The sequence below is a fragment of the Carassius gibelio genome, chromosome B9, assembly GCF_023724105.1.
Source record: "Carassius gibelio isolate Cgi1373 ecotype wild population from Czech Republic chromosome B9, carGib1.2-hapl.c, whole genome shotgun sequence".
In the NCBI taxonomy this organism is placed as follows: Eukaryota; Metazoa; Chordata; class Actinopteri; order Cypriniformes; family Cyprinidae; genus Carassius; species Carassius gibelio.
In genome coordinates, this window is record NC_068404.1 from 4,772,306 (window position 1) to 4,790,027 (window position 17,722).

The following is a 17,722-nucleotide window of genomic DNA, read 5'->3' on the forward strand; positions in this document are numbered from 1 at the left end:
ACACTTCCTCCAGGATCACTTGACTAAATATCATTTTAACAGGAAGTAAGCTTCAGTGTATGTGTATATTTAAATAAAAAAATCTGTACTTGTAGATAATATAAATGAAATAAAAGGCCACCGAAGTATACTTGAAGACAGCACACTTTCATGACCATTTCTTAAAAATACTTAAGTAAGCAATTAAGTAATAATGTCTTGCTAGGACTAACCGCAAAAGTCTATTTAAATATAAATCCTGCATCTTCTGCGTGATTTTGTAAATGAATGGCGCAGACGTAGGTTTCACTTTTTACACATATGAGGTTTTATTAACAAAGTTCGGGAGGAGCACGATCAGATAATCATCCAATTTGGCACAGGTGCATCTCGTTTAGCTAATCATCTTAACTAGCACACAAGCGTATATATTTCCAGTCTTCCTACCTCCTGTCCCACAACAGTTTTTTGGCATCCCTCCTCCACCCCAACTCCTCACTTCTAATCTATTTATCCCAAATTAGGGATAGGGGGAGTTATTTGGGGTCAGGCTATGCTTCGGGCCCAAACCCCTCCTCCAGGACAGCATGCCAAAATATGCCCACTATTCGCTTTTAGATTAAATGTAAGGGTGATCTCGTGAAATAATGTTACTGAAGTGTGTGACGCTCGCTGTGATTTCAGCGTCTACCGTCTCAGAAAAACATAGCCTACTACTATGTTTTTAATTAATTAGATTAGCTTTTTGACAATGCCTGAATCTGATCCAGAGATGATAGCTATGCTTTCCCAGGCCGCCGTGAGGGTAGGGCTAGAGTGGAAATCTCCACCGCATCCCAAGACCTCAAGGCGGGATGATTGGTTTCTCAAGGTGGCTCGCGCTGGTTCTCAGCACCCTGCCCCGGTGCCTTTCTTCCCAGAAGTGCATGACGTGCTCACCAGCTCGTGTACGGCACCTTTTACTGCCAGAAACCGGCCGGTGGGCTCCTCCTCCATCACCACCTTCGGTGCTTCCTTCCCGGGCCTGTAAGCATTCGTCTGGTCTAAACGGCAGTGCCTATATGGCTTGTGGCTTGGACAGGCCTGCAGCTGCCTAGAGTTCCCACTCAGACCTGGTTCCTCGAACTAGTGCTCCTCATGACACCCCCTCCTTGGCCCATTCCTCTGAGGAGGGATCTACTGACTCAGAGATGGGCCACCGTTTGGCACCAACGTCCAGACCTTTGGAAACTCCATGTCTGGTCCCTGGACAGGACACAGAGGTTCTAGGTGCCCTACCCCAGGAGGTAGTGAACACCATCACTTCAGTAATAGCACCGTCTATGAGACATTGTTTTTTTTGTATATTACATTCTTTAAGAATATTACATTCAGTATATTCTTAAAGTATGTTATTTCTGTAATAGGTATATTGATGTTTAGAAAAAAATGCTTTGCACTTATATTCTGTCATTGGAATTTGGTCTGTTAAGAACACTAATAATTTTATTTATAAGTCAGTTTGGACTACAATATCTGCTAAAATATTATTTCTGGCATAAATTATTGTTTTTTTTAATGATGCTACACTTTTGTATTATGTTGCATCTTGATATTGCATTTTAAAAATGTCAATGAATTAAAAATTCAAAAAGACTTATAAGTCTGTCAGGAACTCGTGAGTTATTAATGTATGCCACGGTTTGTGTTACATGTGATTTAAGTGAGTGTAAACAGTTTTTTTTTTTCTTCAGTTAAATATACAATTTTTGTTGTACTAAATATTAATTAAAAAAAGGAAAAAAAGAGAAAGAACATTCTACTAAAATATCGTTGTTGTTTTTTTGTTTAGTATGTAGGTTGGGGCACAGGTCTGTTAAAACTATTGTTAATAAAATCATTAAGTTGAACTGGAATCCGAACCTCTATCATTAAATTCCTTGTGATCGTCAACCCTAGTGAAGCCTGTAACTCAAGGACTGTTGTACGGTCCATAGAGTGATGCTTAATGACACTGACGAGGCGAAATACATAATGATCCTTGCTCGATGCTCACTGGACAGTTTCCCTGATCAATGATCATCCAATTTCCAACCTCTAGTGTTATTCATAATCCATGCATTTTATTGCTGTGGCCGTATGAACTGGCTTTGAGGAGACAAGATGTGCTGCTTGATTTGTCAGTAAGAAAGACAGAAAAGGCCAATACGCTGGAAGGAAAAAAAGCATACATAAGAAAAATGGCTTTTGACTGCTTTTATAGCTGGAAATGTCAACATGAAATGAAAATGAACATTATTTAATATTCAAGGAATAACATTTGAAAAAAAAAAATATCGCCAAGCCTTTTTAAATGTATTTTATTTTAAATGCATTTTATGATTGCATATTATAATTGTCTCTAAAGAGACTGAATACAGTGTTACATTAAATGTTTTCAATACTTCTCTCATATTTCGTAATCGTTGTATCAAGTGATTACGACATTAAGTTTTTAGTGAACTGAAACAGTGACCACAGAGCCAGTATGAAAACTGAACCATGAGAAATTAGACATCTTCACACTGCTAAAGATCTCTCTCTGACTTCCGTCATCATGTTTCTAATTCTCACAGTTTGTGTTTCAGGTGAAAGTGCTCAGTAGTTTGGCTGCACAAGGATTCACTGGTCATGCTGTGCTTTGGAGGGACAAGAAGAGACGCTAAATAAGAAAGGACGAGAGAGTCGAGAGAAGAGACAGTATTCAGCAGCCGCTATCATGTCTCGTCATCAAAGCCGAGCCACCAGCCTGGAGGAGAAGGGAGCCACGCCCATCCACAAGAGCTCCACCCCCTCACACAAGAGCTCCACCCCCACTCACAAAAGTGCATCCTCTTCCTCCTCATCTCAGAGAGACAGTCGACAAGTAAGACCTGACAGAGTTTGTGCTACATCTTCAGAGTCGTTCAAGAAATGATTTTCAGATTCTGTTTGTCCATGTGGATTAACAATCAAACCAACCAACTCCAGGATGAATCAAGACAATACATTTCAAGTGGGAGTTAACAATTCATCTAGGCACTGAAAATAGTTTCACATTGTTTTATAGTGATTAATAATACAATTTATGCAATACAATATATATATATATATATATATATATATATATATATATATATATATATATATATATATATATATATATATATATATATACACAAGTTCACAGGTGTACTTTTAAAATGTAATGATATGTTTATGATGATGATGTCATCTTAGTAACCTTAGACTAATAAGAGCTAGCCAACATCTTGAAATCACGTAACAAGCTGAATAATACACAATTTTTTTCTTTCTTACTCCACATATATCCAGCATTTTCACTAAAAGAATAAAATATTTAATTATTTGTTTTGCATTAAATAAAAAAGCTACAAAATATAACACAGCTAATGTGAGAGCGGTCGATCAACACAGATGAATACTGATTAATACACTTCAGATGAACCTCACCTCTCTGTCAGCTGTTACCATGGTGACAGTGGGAGGAGAATGATAGTTGTCATTAATGGAAACTAACTAGCGATGTTTGCTAACGCAGCTGTCTTCGTTCTTTATTAAGTACACTCAAGTATCGTTCAAGCATATTTTTCTAAGTGTAAATAAAAATCAGTGTATAAATCAAGTTTACAAAATCATTGGTCTAGCGTGTAAGTTTACTCTCTCAGTACTTCTTGAGACTAAATTGGCCCAGTTTTTAGTTTTTTAGTTTATGAACGTATACTTTTAAGTGTACTTCAGGTTTAATGGTAGCAAATTACTTCATACCCACTTTTTAGTTTATGAATGTACAGTTGAAGTACTGTATAATCTCAGTAAACTATTAGTTCAGTAGTTTTTATACTGCAAGTCTCGTTCACATTTCCTTGCGCTTGAATGTAGACGTACAAGACAAGTTTTCTTATAAATACAGTTGCTGAAGTGAACATTATATTTGATCCAAAAGCATCTTAAAATCCGTCATATGATTTGAACTATGAGGTTTGAGATCCGTTGGACCGCGGTTCTTTTGTACTTGATTTAATTAATGTTAAAGCCTAATCAACAGTAAGAAGGCAGAATTGCATTAGTTTATTATAAAATGCTGATTATACTGTATATATATAAATGAATATTTCAGTGTAGTTTGTGCAGATCTTTTTCAGAATGAAGGATAAATCAGAAAAAGCAACTTATTCTGCAGGTGTTGTGCATGCAATGGGCAAGCAGCACTCATGTTATCATCTAAAAGTGTGTAGATCTAGTTGTAGGAATAGTCCTCTCCTATCTCATGATTTGTGTGTTTCGCTCTGGTCTGATGTCTGTTTGATGAGGTTTCTAATGAGTTTGCCATTTTGATCAGTTGGTGAAATTAGACGTAAACAATTTCAAAATAAAACGTTTTTTTTTTTTTTTTTTTACTGTGATGCCCCCCCCCCCCCCCCCCCTCCTCAAACTAATGTAGCTGCTACAACACTTCACTGTGTATATTCACTCATTCATACCCATACAAACACTCTCACGGTTTTCATCTTGTTTTTCCCTTTGTAGGAGACGGATAGTTGGGAAATCATCGAGGGGCTAAGGATTGGTCACACTCATATCCTGAGGCCAGACAAACATGAAGGTTTTATGCTGAAGAGGAGGAAATGGCCTCTGAAGGGCTGGCACAAGGTTGGATATGACTACCACCAGCTGGTTTCCACTGGTTAGGGGTGCGTTTCCCAAAAGCACCGTTAGCCAACTATGGTTGAAAGTTTCATCGTTACCAATCATAGTTCAAGGATTCGGTGTTTCCTGAAACCATAGTTCAAACGAACATTCACAAACAGCTTGTGTGGCTTGAACTACAGCTCTCGACCTGTGCTTAGAAGCATAGTTTTTTGTTAGTAAGACATGCAGGCTTGTAAAAATTATGCTCTTGGGCATAATTAGCAATCTAACATGCGTTACAATCTATATATTCCATGCTATCTAAATATAAATGCATTTTAATCTATGTATTTTAGTGCATCCCTAATAAGCGCCATTTTTTAAGGGTGCAAATGGGAACCCTGGAGTATGACGTAAGAGGGAAGTTGTGATGAATCAAGCATCAAATCAAGCAACATGACTAGTGTTGTTTTTGGCGGCCTGTTTTAATTTTAGTTTTAGTCTAGTCTTTGTGAAGCTGTCATTTGAGTTTTTATTAGTTTTAGTCACGTTCATACTCTTTCAGTCAACTAAAATTCATTCTGAGCATTTTAGTCTTATTTTAGTCAGAATTATCCATGAATATTTTCATATAGTTTTAGTCGACAAAAATGGATGACATTTAGTCTAGTTTTAGTCTCTTTTTAGTAATGCAGTTCTATTTAAATCAGTCAATATAGTATAAGTACCTAGTAGTATAAACGAAACCAAAATGTTATTTTAGCCAAACCCATTTCAAACAATGTAATTTTATTGTATTATTGTTACCATATAGACTCAAGAATACATCCATTCCAGACACGGAGGATGCTCTGATTTGAATTTAAGACATTTATTTTATCACCCAAACTTAGAAGTACACACATCGGTTTAAGTTTTTAGTGAACTGTGTCAGACTTAACTTTGTTTGTTTGTTGTCTTCTCAATAATGTCACAAGTGGGGCTTGAGGAAGTGACATCACCTGCTTCTGTGCAGTGTGACCTGATGCCCTTGAAGTGAGACACAGGAAACACAAATACTGCAAAATAATAATAATAACAATAACGTGACTAAACGAGAATAAATAACGTTATAACGTTTCGTTTCGTCTCGTTTTGGTCAACAGAAATAAAGAGACATTTTAGCATAGTTTTTATTTTGTAAACCGCATTTAGTGTCGTTTCTATTCGTCAACAACATTGCATTATACATGTTATTATACTCATCATCACATGACCAGCATTTACGTTGCATCTCTTATTCATCACGTGATAAAGGTTCGTTGACGATGATATTTAGTCATAATTTTCGTTGACGAAATCAACACTCAACATGACGGGAAACAAAAAAGGTTTGGGAAACAGTCATGACTAACTAGTTCATTTCCACAACATTGCATTGTACTATGTTGGTTAATCAGCGAGTTACGTCATTGTATGGGAAACGCACCACAGGCTGGTTAAACCAACTTCGCCAGGCTAGAAGACCAGCTTAAACCAACAAGACCAACAATCTTGATGTGTATTCTCGGTTTTGATAAACAATGTTGTACTTATATTTCAAACTTTATTCCTTACCAATTTGTATTTAAAGACAATATATTGATGCCTTTCTCTTGTCTTCTACACAGCGATTTTTCGTTTTGGATAACGGGATCCTGAAGTACTCCAAATCTCCTGTAGATGTGAGTTTCTTTTAAATGTGGAGTGCTTGCAGTGCTGCTCGGTGAATAATAATGATGAGTTGTGTAGGTTGGTCAGAGAGAGACGGTGAGCTGTGATTGGCTGTGTGCTCTCGCTGTAGCGTGACTCAGATGAGCTCAGACTCAGGAGCAGAAACATCACTGAGCACTGACGCAACAAGGACAGAGGGAATGTGTGTGTGCAAACCTTTTACTTTGAAATGCACTTTAAAGGGATAGTCCATCCCAAAAATGAGCATTTCATCATCATTTTTTGTCTTTCTGTTGAGCACAAAAAAAGTTCTTGTGAAGAATAGGTCTGGTTCCCGTTGACTTCTATAGTATTTTGTTCCATGCTGTATGAGTCAACGAGGACTATTTGTTTGTTTCACAACATTCTTCAAAATAACTTCTTTTGTGTTTAACAGAAAAAAAAGACTGACACAGGTTTGGAAGAACTTGAGCAGAACACGAGTATTAAACGAGTGTGTGTTTGTTTCAGATTCAGAGGGGAAAGCTTCACGGCAGTATAGATGTGGGTCTGTCTGTGATGTCCATCAAGAAAAGAGCTCGCCGCATAGATCTGGACACAGAAGAGCACATTTACCATCTGAAGGTCTGTGAGCTGCTTGATCTGCATATTGTGGAGAGAAGCAGCATTTCTTCAGACGCTTTTATGTCTTCAGGGTTTATTTGTATTCCTATTTTTCTTTTTGTTATGTAAAGGTCACATTAGATCTGCCTTGGAACTGGTTTTCATGGCTCCATCATTTATTCTTGATGCTGTGAGACGGCTGTGTCCTGACTCTGTCTCTGTCTGCATCTCTTTCTCCTTGAAGGTGAAGTCTCCAGATGTTTTTGACATCTGGGTGTGCAAGCTGCGTCACCATCGTTTGTTCCGTCAGAACGAGATTGTTCGCTCTCCTCGTGATGCCACGTTACGCACCTTCCCTCCGTCGGCCAGCGCAGAGTCACCCCAGAACACCTCTTCCAGCGCACACCAAAACAAGGTCATTCCTGTCTTCTGTTTGTGTGTTCCTGTTTTTGTCTGTAGTAATTATACATTTATTAAAAGTTAACATGAAATCAAATTTGACACTGTTTATTGGTATGCTTTTTATTGTCCACATTTTATTCACATTCACTTCTAGCTCCATTCTGGCATGTAACAGCCATTTTTCTCCCTCCAGTTCTCAATAGAAGCTTTATTGGTCACAAATGCAGTTTCATGTTGACTATAACATCAACAAATCAAATTTAAGCTTCAGGCATCTGTGAAACGTGTGTGTTTGTGTGTGTATGTGCTCTTCAGCAGGGTAAACCCAGTGGTCCGCCCTGGCAGCTGCCTCCATCCTGCAGTAATGGACAGAGTAAAGTGGCAGCCTGGTTACAGGAGTCTGAGGAGATGGACAAGTGTACAGAAGGTAACACACACTTCAGTAATTAAGATTTTATTTTATAGCTCCCGAAACCTGTCAAGAAGATATCAGTGCCATGTTTTACCACAAAGAAACCATATGTGTGTGTGTGTATAGGCATAATAAAATAGAAATTATTGTTATAATATTTTGGAAAATAATTTAGACATCATGGTACTACTTGTACTGTAATTTTGCTGATGTCCATAAAATTTAATCTAATGTCTAGATCTAGAATCTGGAGTTGCAATTACAAAATAATTAAAATTTTCAGATGCAATGTGGTAATGAAAGTTTAAAGGGATAAGTATATTGATGTTATTTTCAAGTTTAATTAAAAAAATCAGAAGCATCTTAACAGTAGACTAAAATAAGTGTAAGCAATTACTTTACAAAATGATATTATTATTATTATTATTTATTTATTTTTTGGGGGGTGGGGGGGTCTTTTTGTATAGTTGATCCTCTGTTGTATTTTTAAAAAACTGAATTTGTGTCTCACACAAACCTGCAGAAGTCAACATGTGTGTTTGTGTTTCAGAACTTGCCTACTGCCAGTCTAGTCTTTTAGAATTGAGTCAACTGCTGCAAAGTCTGGAGATCTTACAAAGGACGCAGTCAGCTCCCAACTTCGCCGACATGCAGGTATATCCACACACACACACACACACACACACACACACACACACAGCTTCTAGTATATGTACAGATTGTGTTGTAGACAGATTGTGTTTCTCTTTGGCTGCGCCTCCACTGTAAACCTATTTACAGGTTCTGACACCAACAGTATCTGATGTTTTATCCCATCTGTTTACATTCGCTTAATACCCGGACATTTCATTGGGTTGTACAAGTAAAATAAATCACTCTACATAGCTGTATTGGGAATTGGTTGAGAGTGTAATGCAGATCTATAATATATACAGCAGCTTTAGATAATTCAGACATTATACTACTGTACTAACCCCTCAAACTAATTTCAACCCCTCCAACACAACAGCATAATTCAACCTTCAGTATTTTCACTGATGTCATTCTCATCGTCTCTTCTGATTAAATAAAATCTCATTACACATTTAAAACACTTTCTTTTGTTACTGCCAATGGCTTCGGTGCTTCAGTTTTCTGCTATTAACCCTTTCACCCCTTTGCTTTGCCTGTGTCTATGTGTCCATGTAATTTAGAGTAACTGTGTAAATTTGACAAAGAAAGAAAAGCGGGTCAGCAGAAGATGGAGGACTAAAAGTGTCAGCAAAGATGCTAAATTGCAACAGCAGGTACATCTTCACAACACCCACAGTCAACACTGAGAGGAATTTACTATTAAATATTTATTATTTATTGAACATATTGCATCGTTTTAGCATCTGATTCACCAAAATTATGCAAATCGGGTAACAGTGCAAACATGGCCAGAAAATTGGGCAATTACTATTCTTGCATACTGGTTCTGAGTTATAGAAGCCATATCTGACTACAACAATCTGGCGTACTTTATTGAGACAGTATAGCATTGTTCCAACTAGAGCCCTGCACCCGCTTCAAATTTAGGCCCGAGCCCATCTTTTTTCCCCTTTCTCCCAAAATGGCTTAAACTACTGCTTTCAGCTGATAAATAGTTCAGTTTTGTATGCAATGACAATATATATATATATTTAGAAAAACGTTTGTAGCATTTTTTGTTCATTAAATATAAGTTTTTGTTTTTTAGAGTAATGACCAAGCTGCCAGCGGCAGACAGGGAGCTGATCATAACCTATGTTTGGTCAACTTTGCCTTCTCAAGCCATCATGACTTGCCTAAAATCAAATCTAGATATACCTACTAAAACAGTTCAATCACCTAACAGTGTTTAAACGTTAAATCTGCACTATAGTGAAAGTGCGTTATATCCAAGTTTGTGCGGAGAGAGGAAGCTAAACTGCACTTTGCACTTTTGCTCATAAAGGTAAGAGTAATACATAATTTGTAACGGTAAAGGGTCTTTTATTTGTGTGCACTCACAATATCAACAAAATATTGTGCTTTTATAAAATAAAGAAAACAAACATGATGCACTTTCTGCCGTCTCGTCTTGAACAGGAGCACTTCAGAAAAATACATTCAGCGAATACATGCCTCACAGACATGTCAAATATATCTATAAAAGCTTTAAATGATTACTTAATTAAATAAAACAAATCGAAAACAAAAACTCTTTCATTATAATCATAATCTGTAAAGATGCACTTCTGTCTAAAGGCGCGTCCAGTGAAGAGATGGCTTTATCATCTTCATCTTTGTGACATGAACTTAGAAAACACTATTTTATTAGTAAATAATTCAATTATCTCCTTGCTTTTCCCCCCAACACATTCATGGTAATTACTATTGCTGGGGCTTTGCAGCAAGCTTTATTCTTTTGTGCATTTGAATGCAAAACCCTTCTGCTGCTTCTGCGGGACACTAAACATAGCTGCTCTTGACAGTCGCAGTAGCACGGTCTCGTGTTGTTTCCACCAGCATGGCATTTATTTTTAATCATTTATTGATGGATGTCTAAAATATAAAAATTAGGAGAAGCCTAAAACAGGCCTGAGGCCTGGCCCGTGTCTGAATTATGAAGTGAAAATTGGCCCTGAAGCCCGGCCCGAGGGGTGTTACAAATTTAGGCCCATCAGGCCCATGCTGAAATGCAGGGCTCTAGTTCCAACATTGCAATTCAGGCATCTGCATCAGTTTAAAATGACAAAAATGTGCCTGCATGGCATGACCAAGTGGCTCAATTGTTTAGTGAATTTGACGCACGGTCTCAATGCAGCAGGGACTGCAGCTGATAGAGTTTAGTGTGTGTCAGTTTCCTTAACCTTCACGCACACATGCATGTTCACTTACCCTCTGAACATCCTCATTATTGCAGTCCTTAACCTCAGCCAAAGCATCAGAGGGCACCGCCTGCTGCGGTCTAACACTCTGAAGGCCTGACATTTGACTCAGTGGATCCATTATAAACCATTTAAACTGTTTCTGCACCTTTAACAGTGCATCGACCATGGTTTAAAGGACTTTTTTCATTTATAATGGATTGCTAGAGACAAAAGAGTGTGAGCGAAAGGGACTGGGCATTTCTGTTTGATTTCCTCATAAATGTTTTGGTGTCATTTATTTGGATCATTAATTAAAATTAAAACACAGCTCAGAACAACTCAGAAAACATAAAACTTATATGCAAGGCACAATACATTTGATACCAAAGCTGCATGTGTAAAATTATGTTGTTTGAAAGAATGTATGCCCCATAGACATTCATCATAAGTGCATTACTGTAAAACCAACCTAGTGAAAAATAAATATGCTAAAATGTGTTTGAAATGTGTTTATTTCATGCTAATTATAGTACAAATACATTTACATATTTATGTACTTGTAAAGGCATAATGCAGTTGTTCTTTTGTTATTCTTAAAGTCAGCTAAATTGGAACAACTAATGTTGTACTTTTGAACAACTAATAATGCACTTTAATTGTGTGGAAGAATTGCTGAAGTCCAACTAAAGATTAAATGAGGGATATTTGATCGAGTGATTAGGCACTATTGCATTTAAAGACGGATATTATTAAAATATCATAGAATCCTCATCAGTAGTGACATTAAAACTAATTTTAGGCTTTCTATAAAGAAATTAGCATTGTTCACAAGTAGTACTCCAAATACAGTTTAATTATAATTTGTAGATCAGTCTCAATGAATATGTCAGTAAATATGTTAATAGATTGGAACTATACTTAGCATTAAATAAATGCATTTTAAATATATGACTTTTTACTTGGGGAATTTTTAGCTTGTTTTTAAACTGAGTGACAAAAAAATAAATAAAAAAGTGTTACTGGACAGATCCACATATGCTATTGATAGACCCTATTGTTTTCATTCCCTAAAAAGGCCATCCGTAATAAACGGGGAAGGTTTTCTGTGTTGTTGACAATAATAGGATGTGTGTTTGAGTAACTCTTGAGGTGTGTTTGGTTAAATATGTATCTGGCTCTTGTGTTCACCCCAGGTCCAGCCACTTCCCCAGTCTCACTGTGCTAAAGTAAGCAGAACCTTCACTGTGATGTCATCTTGGTGTTACACTATGACATCACCATGCTGTAGTCTCTCAACCCCTTGCATGCAGTGCTGCTTTACATTCTCTCTGCAAAACATTATGTCAGTGTGACCTTTTTAGGAATAGCTTTAGGTTACTGTTGTAACCCATGTTCTCTGAGGGAGATGAGAGGGATATGGGGCTATCCAGACTCTCTTTGGACACACATCTGTATTGCAGTCCATAAAACTCTATACCATCATACATTCAGGCTGTTTCTCAGTAAACTGGGGTTACAATTGTAACCAGTAGTTCACTTATAGTCCACTTGTTTGACATCTCATTGTTGGATATGACAAACATTTGTAAAGATATTAAAATAAGGTCACCTGCACATGCCCAAACCCCAAAAAGGTATGCAGTTTTGGAACAACAAGATGGTGAGTGAATGATGAAAAAAAGCATTTCTCTTTTGATTGAACTATTCTTTCCCTTCAAGTCCCTGCTTTTAGCATTGCATTGGCTTTAATGAGTTCTAGGCTATAAAATTTCACCAACATTTGAAGGGGAAGCCCAATCAACCAGTAAACAGGTCTTCTTTTGAGATGCCTATAAACAGGACTTTTAATTAATAATGCATCTTGATGGATTCCCTTAACTGGTGAGACTAGGGCTGTGACGGTGGCAGCTTTTTACCACCAATGTGGTAATGGACCAACTACCACTGGTGAAACGGTGTTGATATAAATATATATATAGGCCTATATAATTAATATATATAGTAAGACGTTTCATACATGGTAGCCTGTATTCTTTCATATCAAAGCACGAAATAAACAATGTGCATGCAATGTCAAGGTCAGTTGAGTCATGGAGTTCCCAAAAAGGTGATTAAATCTGCCTTAACACTATGCATGCATTTAATATATTTTATGAGAGTTACATTTAAGAACATGCCTTTGAAATGGTTTTCAAAACTGTCCTGGAGCAGCTCAGCACCGTATCACTCATCTTACACACCCAATTTAACTCGTCAGCTCGTGTTTATTTTAGCACAGTGAATATGCAGCCTGCAAAACACTAAAATAAATATCAATATTTTCCAGCACAAATGCATTTGCACCCATTTGTGCGCACCATGGGCGTGCTGGTCTAAAAAAGAGGTGTGTTCAGGTGCATTGCTGGCGAATTGCTTTTTTAAGGAGATGAAAATAGACTGCGCCATTGACCAACGCAAACTTGGTCTAAAGTCTGGTGCAATGTTTTTTTATTTTTTATTTAAAGAGCTTGTTAGTATAGGCGGGTCCACAACGCACGTACATGCTACTTAACAACAGGGAAATATAAAAAATGTAAAGGATTGCAATGCATAAGAATTTTTTGTTTATATATATATATATATATATATATATATATATATATATATATATACATACAGTATTGTTCAAAATAATAGCAGTACAATGTGACTAACCAGAATAATCAAGGTTTTTCGTATATTTTTTTATTGCTACTTGGCAAACAAGTTACCAGTAGGTTCAGTAGATTCTCAGAAAACAAATGAGACCCAGCATTCATGATATGCATGCTCTTAAGGCTGTGCAATTGGGCAATTAGTTGAATTAGTTGAAAGGGGTGTGTTCAAAAAAATAGCAGTGTGGCATTCAATCACTGAGGTCATCAATTTTGTGAAGAAACAGGTGTGAATCAGGTGGCCCCTATTTAAGGATGAAGCCAACACTTGTTGAACATGCATTTGAAAGCTGAGGAAAATGGGTCGTTCAAGACATTGTTCAGAAGAACAGCGTACTTTGATTAAAAAGTTGATTAGAGAGGGGAAAACCTATAAAGAGGTGCAAAAAATGATAGGCTGTTCAGCTAAAATGATCTCCAATGCCTTAAAATGGAGAGCAAAACCAGAGAGACGTGGAAGAAAACGGAAGACAACCATCAAAATGGATAGAAGAATAACCAGAATGGCAAAGGCTCAGCCAATGATCACCTCCAGGATGATCAAAGACAGTCTGGAGTTACCTGTAAGTACTGTGACAGTTAGAAGATGTCTGTGTGAAGCTAATCTATTTTCAAGAATCCCCCACAAAGTCCCTCTGTTAAAAAAAAGGCATGTGCAGAAGAGGTTACAATTTGCCAAAGAACACATCAACTGGCCTAAAGAGAAATGGAGGAACATTTTGTGGACTGATGAGAGTAAAATTGTTCTTTTTGGGTCCAAGGGCCACAGGCAGTTTGTGAGACGACCCCCAAACTCTGAATTCAAGCCACAGTACACAGTGAAGACAGTGAAGCATGGAGGTGCAAGCATCATGATATGGGCATGTTTCTCCTACTATGGTGTTGGGCCTATTTATCGCATACCAGGGATCATGGATCAGTTTGCATATGTTAAAATACTTGAAGAGGTCATGTTGCCCTATGCTGAAGAGGACATGCCCTTGAAATGGTTGTTTCAACAAGACAATGACCCAAAACACACTAGTAAACGGGCAAAGTCTTGGTTCCAAACCAACAAAATTAATGTTATGGAGTGGCCAGCCCAATCTCCAGACCTTAATCCAATTGAGAACTTGTGGGGTGATATCAAAAATGCTGTTTCTGAAGCAAAACCAAGAAATGTGAATGAATTGTGGAATGTTGTTAAAGAATCATGGAGTGGAATAACAGCTGAGAGGTGCCACAAGTTGGTTGACTCCATGCCACACAGATGTCAAGCAGTTTTAAAAAACTGTGGTCATACAACTAAATATTAGTTTAGTGATTCACAGGATTGCTAAATCCCAGGAAAAAAAAAATGTTTGTACAAAATAGTTTTGAGTTTGTACAGTCAAAGGTAGACACTGCTATTTTTTTGAACACACCCCTTTCAACTAATTGCCCAATTGCACAGCCTTAAGAGCGTGCATATCATGAATGCTGGGTCTTGTTTGTTTTCTGAGAATCTACTGAACCTACTGGAAACTTGTTTGCCACGTAGCAATAAAAAATATACTAAAAACCTTGATTATTCTGGTTAGTCACATTGTACTGCTATTATTTTGAACAATATTGTATATATAAATGCCTACATGTCATAATGGATAGCCATCGCATGTATTAGAATTAGGCTATCTATTTGCTTGCACTCAAACAGGTCCATTTCATCTCAGAGACGCGTACGGTATTTGCGCTTGCAAAATTCCACCATGTAAATAGCAAATCAGTCATGGCACGAGCACAACTGGCTCTTAAAGAGAATGGAAGATGAGACTCTGATTGGTTTATTGCATGTTACGTTTAAAAAATTGCATTTAGATCGTTAAAGTAGGGCCCCAAATGTTCTGTGTAGACATTGTTCACTGTTCCGCCGCCATGCAAGCACATTAATTCCTTGTCTGCACGAACTCTCTTTGAAGGAATTGTTTCTTGTTAACATCTTTCATTTATCAAACTTCATATAATGCTTGTTATAGAGTGCGTGACGTCACGTGCCGATGGCAGTAGACAAGCGTGGTGGCAACCAAACACTGCGGTGATGAGGTTGTAACAGCGACAGTCCTAGGTGCGAAAAGTGTTTTAGATTGTTGTACCTCTTGCTGGATTTGCAAAACACACAAAATGACTGCACACCATCCACCAGATATAAACAGTACATCTCTTCTTCTCCCCACACCTGAATGGGGTTGGATGAAAAGAAAGGATTTGTAATTCCAAACTAGAAAACCCCATTTTGATGCAGTAGGGACAAATGCCAGATTGGGTGTAAAGTTATCTCAGATAAGATGTGAACCTGAAGCATGCAGGATTAATAGAAACACTCTTCAGCTCACTGACATGCATCTCTGTGGGGAATGTGGGTAGTAATCTTATATCAGACAGCCTTGATATCCACCCTATTGAAATTTCATGATGGAATCATCTGCTTAGGTTATAAAGGCATAATGGTTTAATTATTTTAAGTCAAATAACAACCTAATGGAAGACTTTGCAATGTGGTGGAGTGAGTGTGCTGCTTATATGGGTGTGTGTGTATTAGCTGCAGGTGTGTAATCAGATGCAGGTGTGAAATCAGAAGCAGGTGTGCATGTGCAATCAGTACCAGGAATGAGGCAGGATGGGAAATGGAGTTCAGAATGAGTCCTGAGTGGAGTGCCTTCTATTGAAGCTCATGGGCACTCCAGCTAATGATCGTGACAACACCAGTATAGCTGAAGTGCACGAGCTAATAAACAAAGCACACTGAGTGGATTGAGCATGCGTGGCGCACATTATTATCAAGTTATTATCTCTTTCTCACAGACATCACTGGAGAGTTTGTAGTTTGGTCGGATATGTCAAAACAAGTTAAAATAATGCAAGTTACTTAAGGGTAGGGAGAGAGAGGGAGAGAGAGAGAGCACACTTCTGTTGCTTGATATTTGATGTTCGCTATCTTAGTAAATCATCATTTGGATTAAAACTAAATTGTAAATAAATAAAAAACATTTATAGTAACTTTTACTATAAACATTTATTTTCAGCCTTAAGCATAAGGCTACACGACTTTATGGCAAAAGTGAAACTATAAGCCAGTGTAAATGCGCTAGGCTGTACTGTACGTGTACCTCTCATTCTGCATCAATACAAATGTGTTTTAATTGCTTCATGAGTATTTCTGGATTATACAAGTCGCTTTGAAATTTAAATCGCAGCACGTTTCTTGAAAAAAAACACTAATTATATTTCTGAAAGATTTATAACGAGTGGTTCCCTGCATTATTAGACCATTATTACAGTACAGAGCCGCTGCAATGGAGCATCTCAAATGCTATTAAATTAAACTTGATGTACCATACAGCAAAAAAATCAACAGGGAAGGTAACTACTTTTAATGGCACAATTAAGTGTGAAAATAACAAGAAGCTATATCTAAGTTAACCAACTAACATTATACAAATTTGTTTGGTTCTGTACCCAACATAAAAAAAGTACTAATACAGTGAAAATACCGGTATTGGTAGTCGGTATCGGCAAGTACCAAAAATAAAAGTATCTATATCGGCCAAGTACTGGAAAAAGTGGTATTGGAACATTTCTAGTTTTCAACACAGTTTTGAAAAATGCTACAAAAATAGGCATGGTGCACTGCGGAGTGGATGGGGAAGAGGGAAGTTAAAAACACAAATAAATGCACATCCATTTGAATTTGCATTTGCACTCTGCATCGAAAATATATGAACACGCTGTAGCACCTCTAATATTTATTTGCAGCGATTATATAAACCTTTTGATAGATTGCATCAAAGAGATGTAAATACTGGTTTACACACTGTGAATAAATCACATTTGTGATAAATTCTATTACAAAGTGAAAAAAAAAAACTTTCGATCCATGAACGTGCATCTATCACTAATGTACGCAATCTCACAGTCTAAAGAGTCTGTCATAGCAAGTCAACATGTTATTGTGAATAATTAAATGAAGTGTCTTATAAGATAAGAGCACACTGTCTCATCAATAATTATGAGACACCAATGCATTATTAAAGTATTATAGTCCTTTGCCATGTCACAAATTGTGACGTCAAGACAATGTAGATTTTAAACCGGGAAGATGAAAATAACGCAAATATTAACCAGTTCTCTCCAAAAATTTTAATGAACGGATGCCAACATTGTCTTCTATGATGTGCAGCACAAACATCTCTGCTGAAATCTACAAAAAAATTGTTTGGGGTTTCATGGCCCTTTAATACTAATATTTAAATATTGTGAATGGTGGTGAAGTAATTCCCATTGTACCAGAGAAATTAAAGCTATTTTAACATTCACACTTTTTACCCTAAATTATGGATTGATTCCCTGGTCATAGTGGGGCTAGCTTCACCACTCTCCTCCAGCCCAATCTAATTCTATTCAGAGTGGGAAGATTACAG

General features: G+C 37.3%; 1 protein-coding gene across 15 annotated transcripts in view; it reads left to right on the plus strand.

Moving 5' to 3' along the window:
- osbpl6 (oxysterol binding protein-like 6) overlaps positions 1-17,722 on the plus strand; it is a 73,682-nt gene that overhangs the window by 18,296 nt on the left and 37,664 nt on the right. For 9 of the 15 annotated variants that reach the window (XR_008155076.1, XM_052564817.1, XM_052564815.1 and 6 more), the window contains exons 2-10: positions 2,586-2,863; positions 4,528-4,650; positions 6,279-6,332; positions 6,832-6,945; positions 7,169-7,339; positions 7,642-7,753; positions 8,289-8,392; positions 8,932-9,024; positions 11,787-11,819. Coding sequence is in view for 14 of the 15 variants with exons in the window: in XM_052564817.1 (XP_052420777.1) it covers positions 2,717-2,863; positions 4,528-4,650; positions 6,279-6,332; positions 6,832-6,945; positions 7,169-7,339; positions 7,642-7,753; positions 8,289-8,392; positions 8,932-9,024; positions 11,787-11,819 (951 nt within the window). In the remaining variant the exon portion in view is untranslated. The remainder of the gene's footprint in view (positions 1-2,585; positions 2,864-4,527; positions 4,651-6,278; positions 6,333-6,831; positions 6,946-7,168; positions 7,340-7,641; positions 7,754-8,288; positions 8,393-8,931; positions 9,025-11,786; positions 11,820-17,722) is intronic. The other 6 variants (XM_052564821.1, XM_052564822.1, XM_052564824.1 and 3 more) reach the window with 6 other exon arrangements.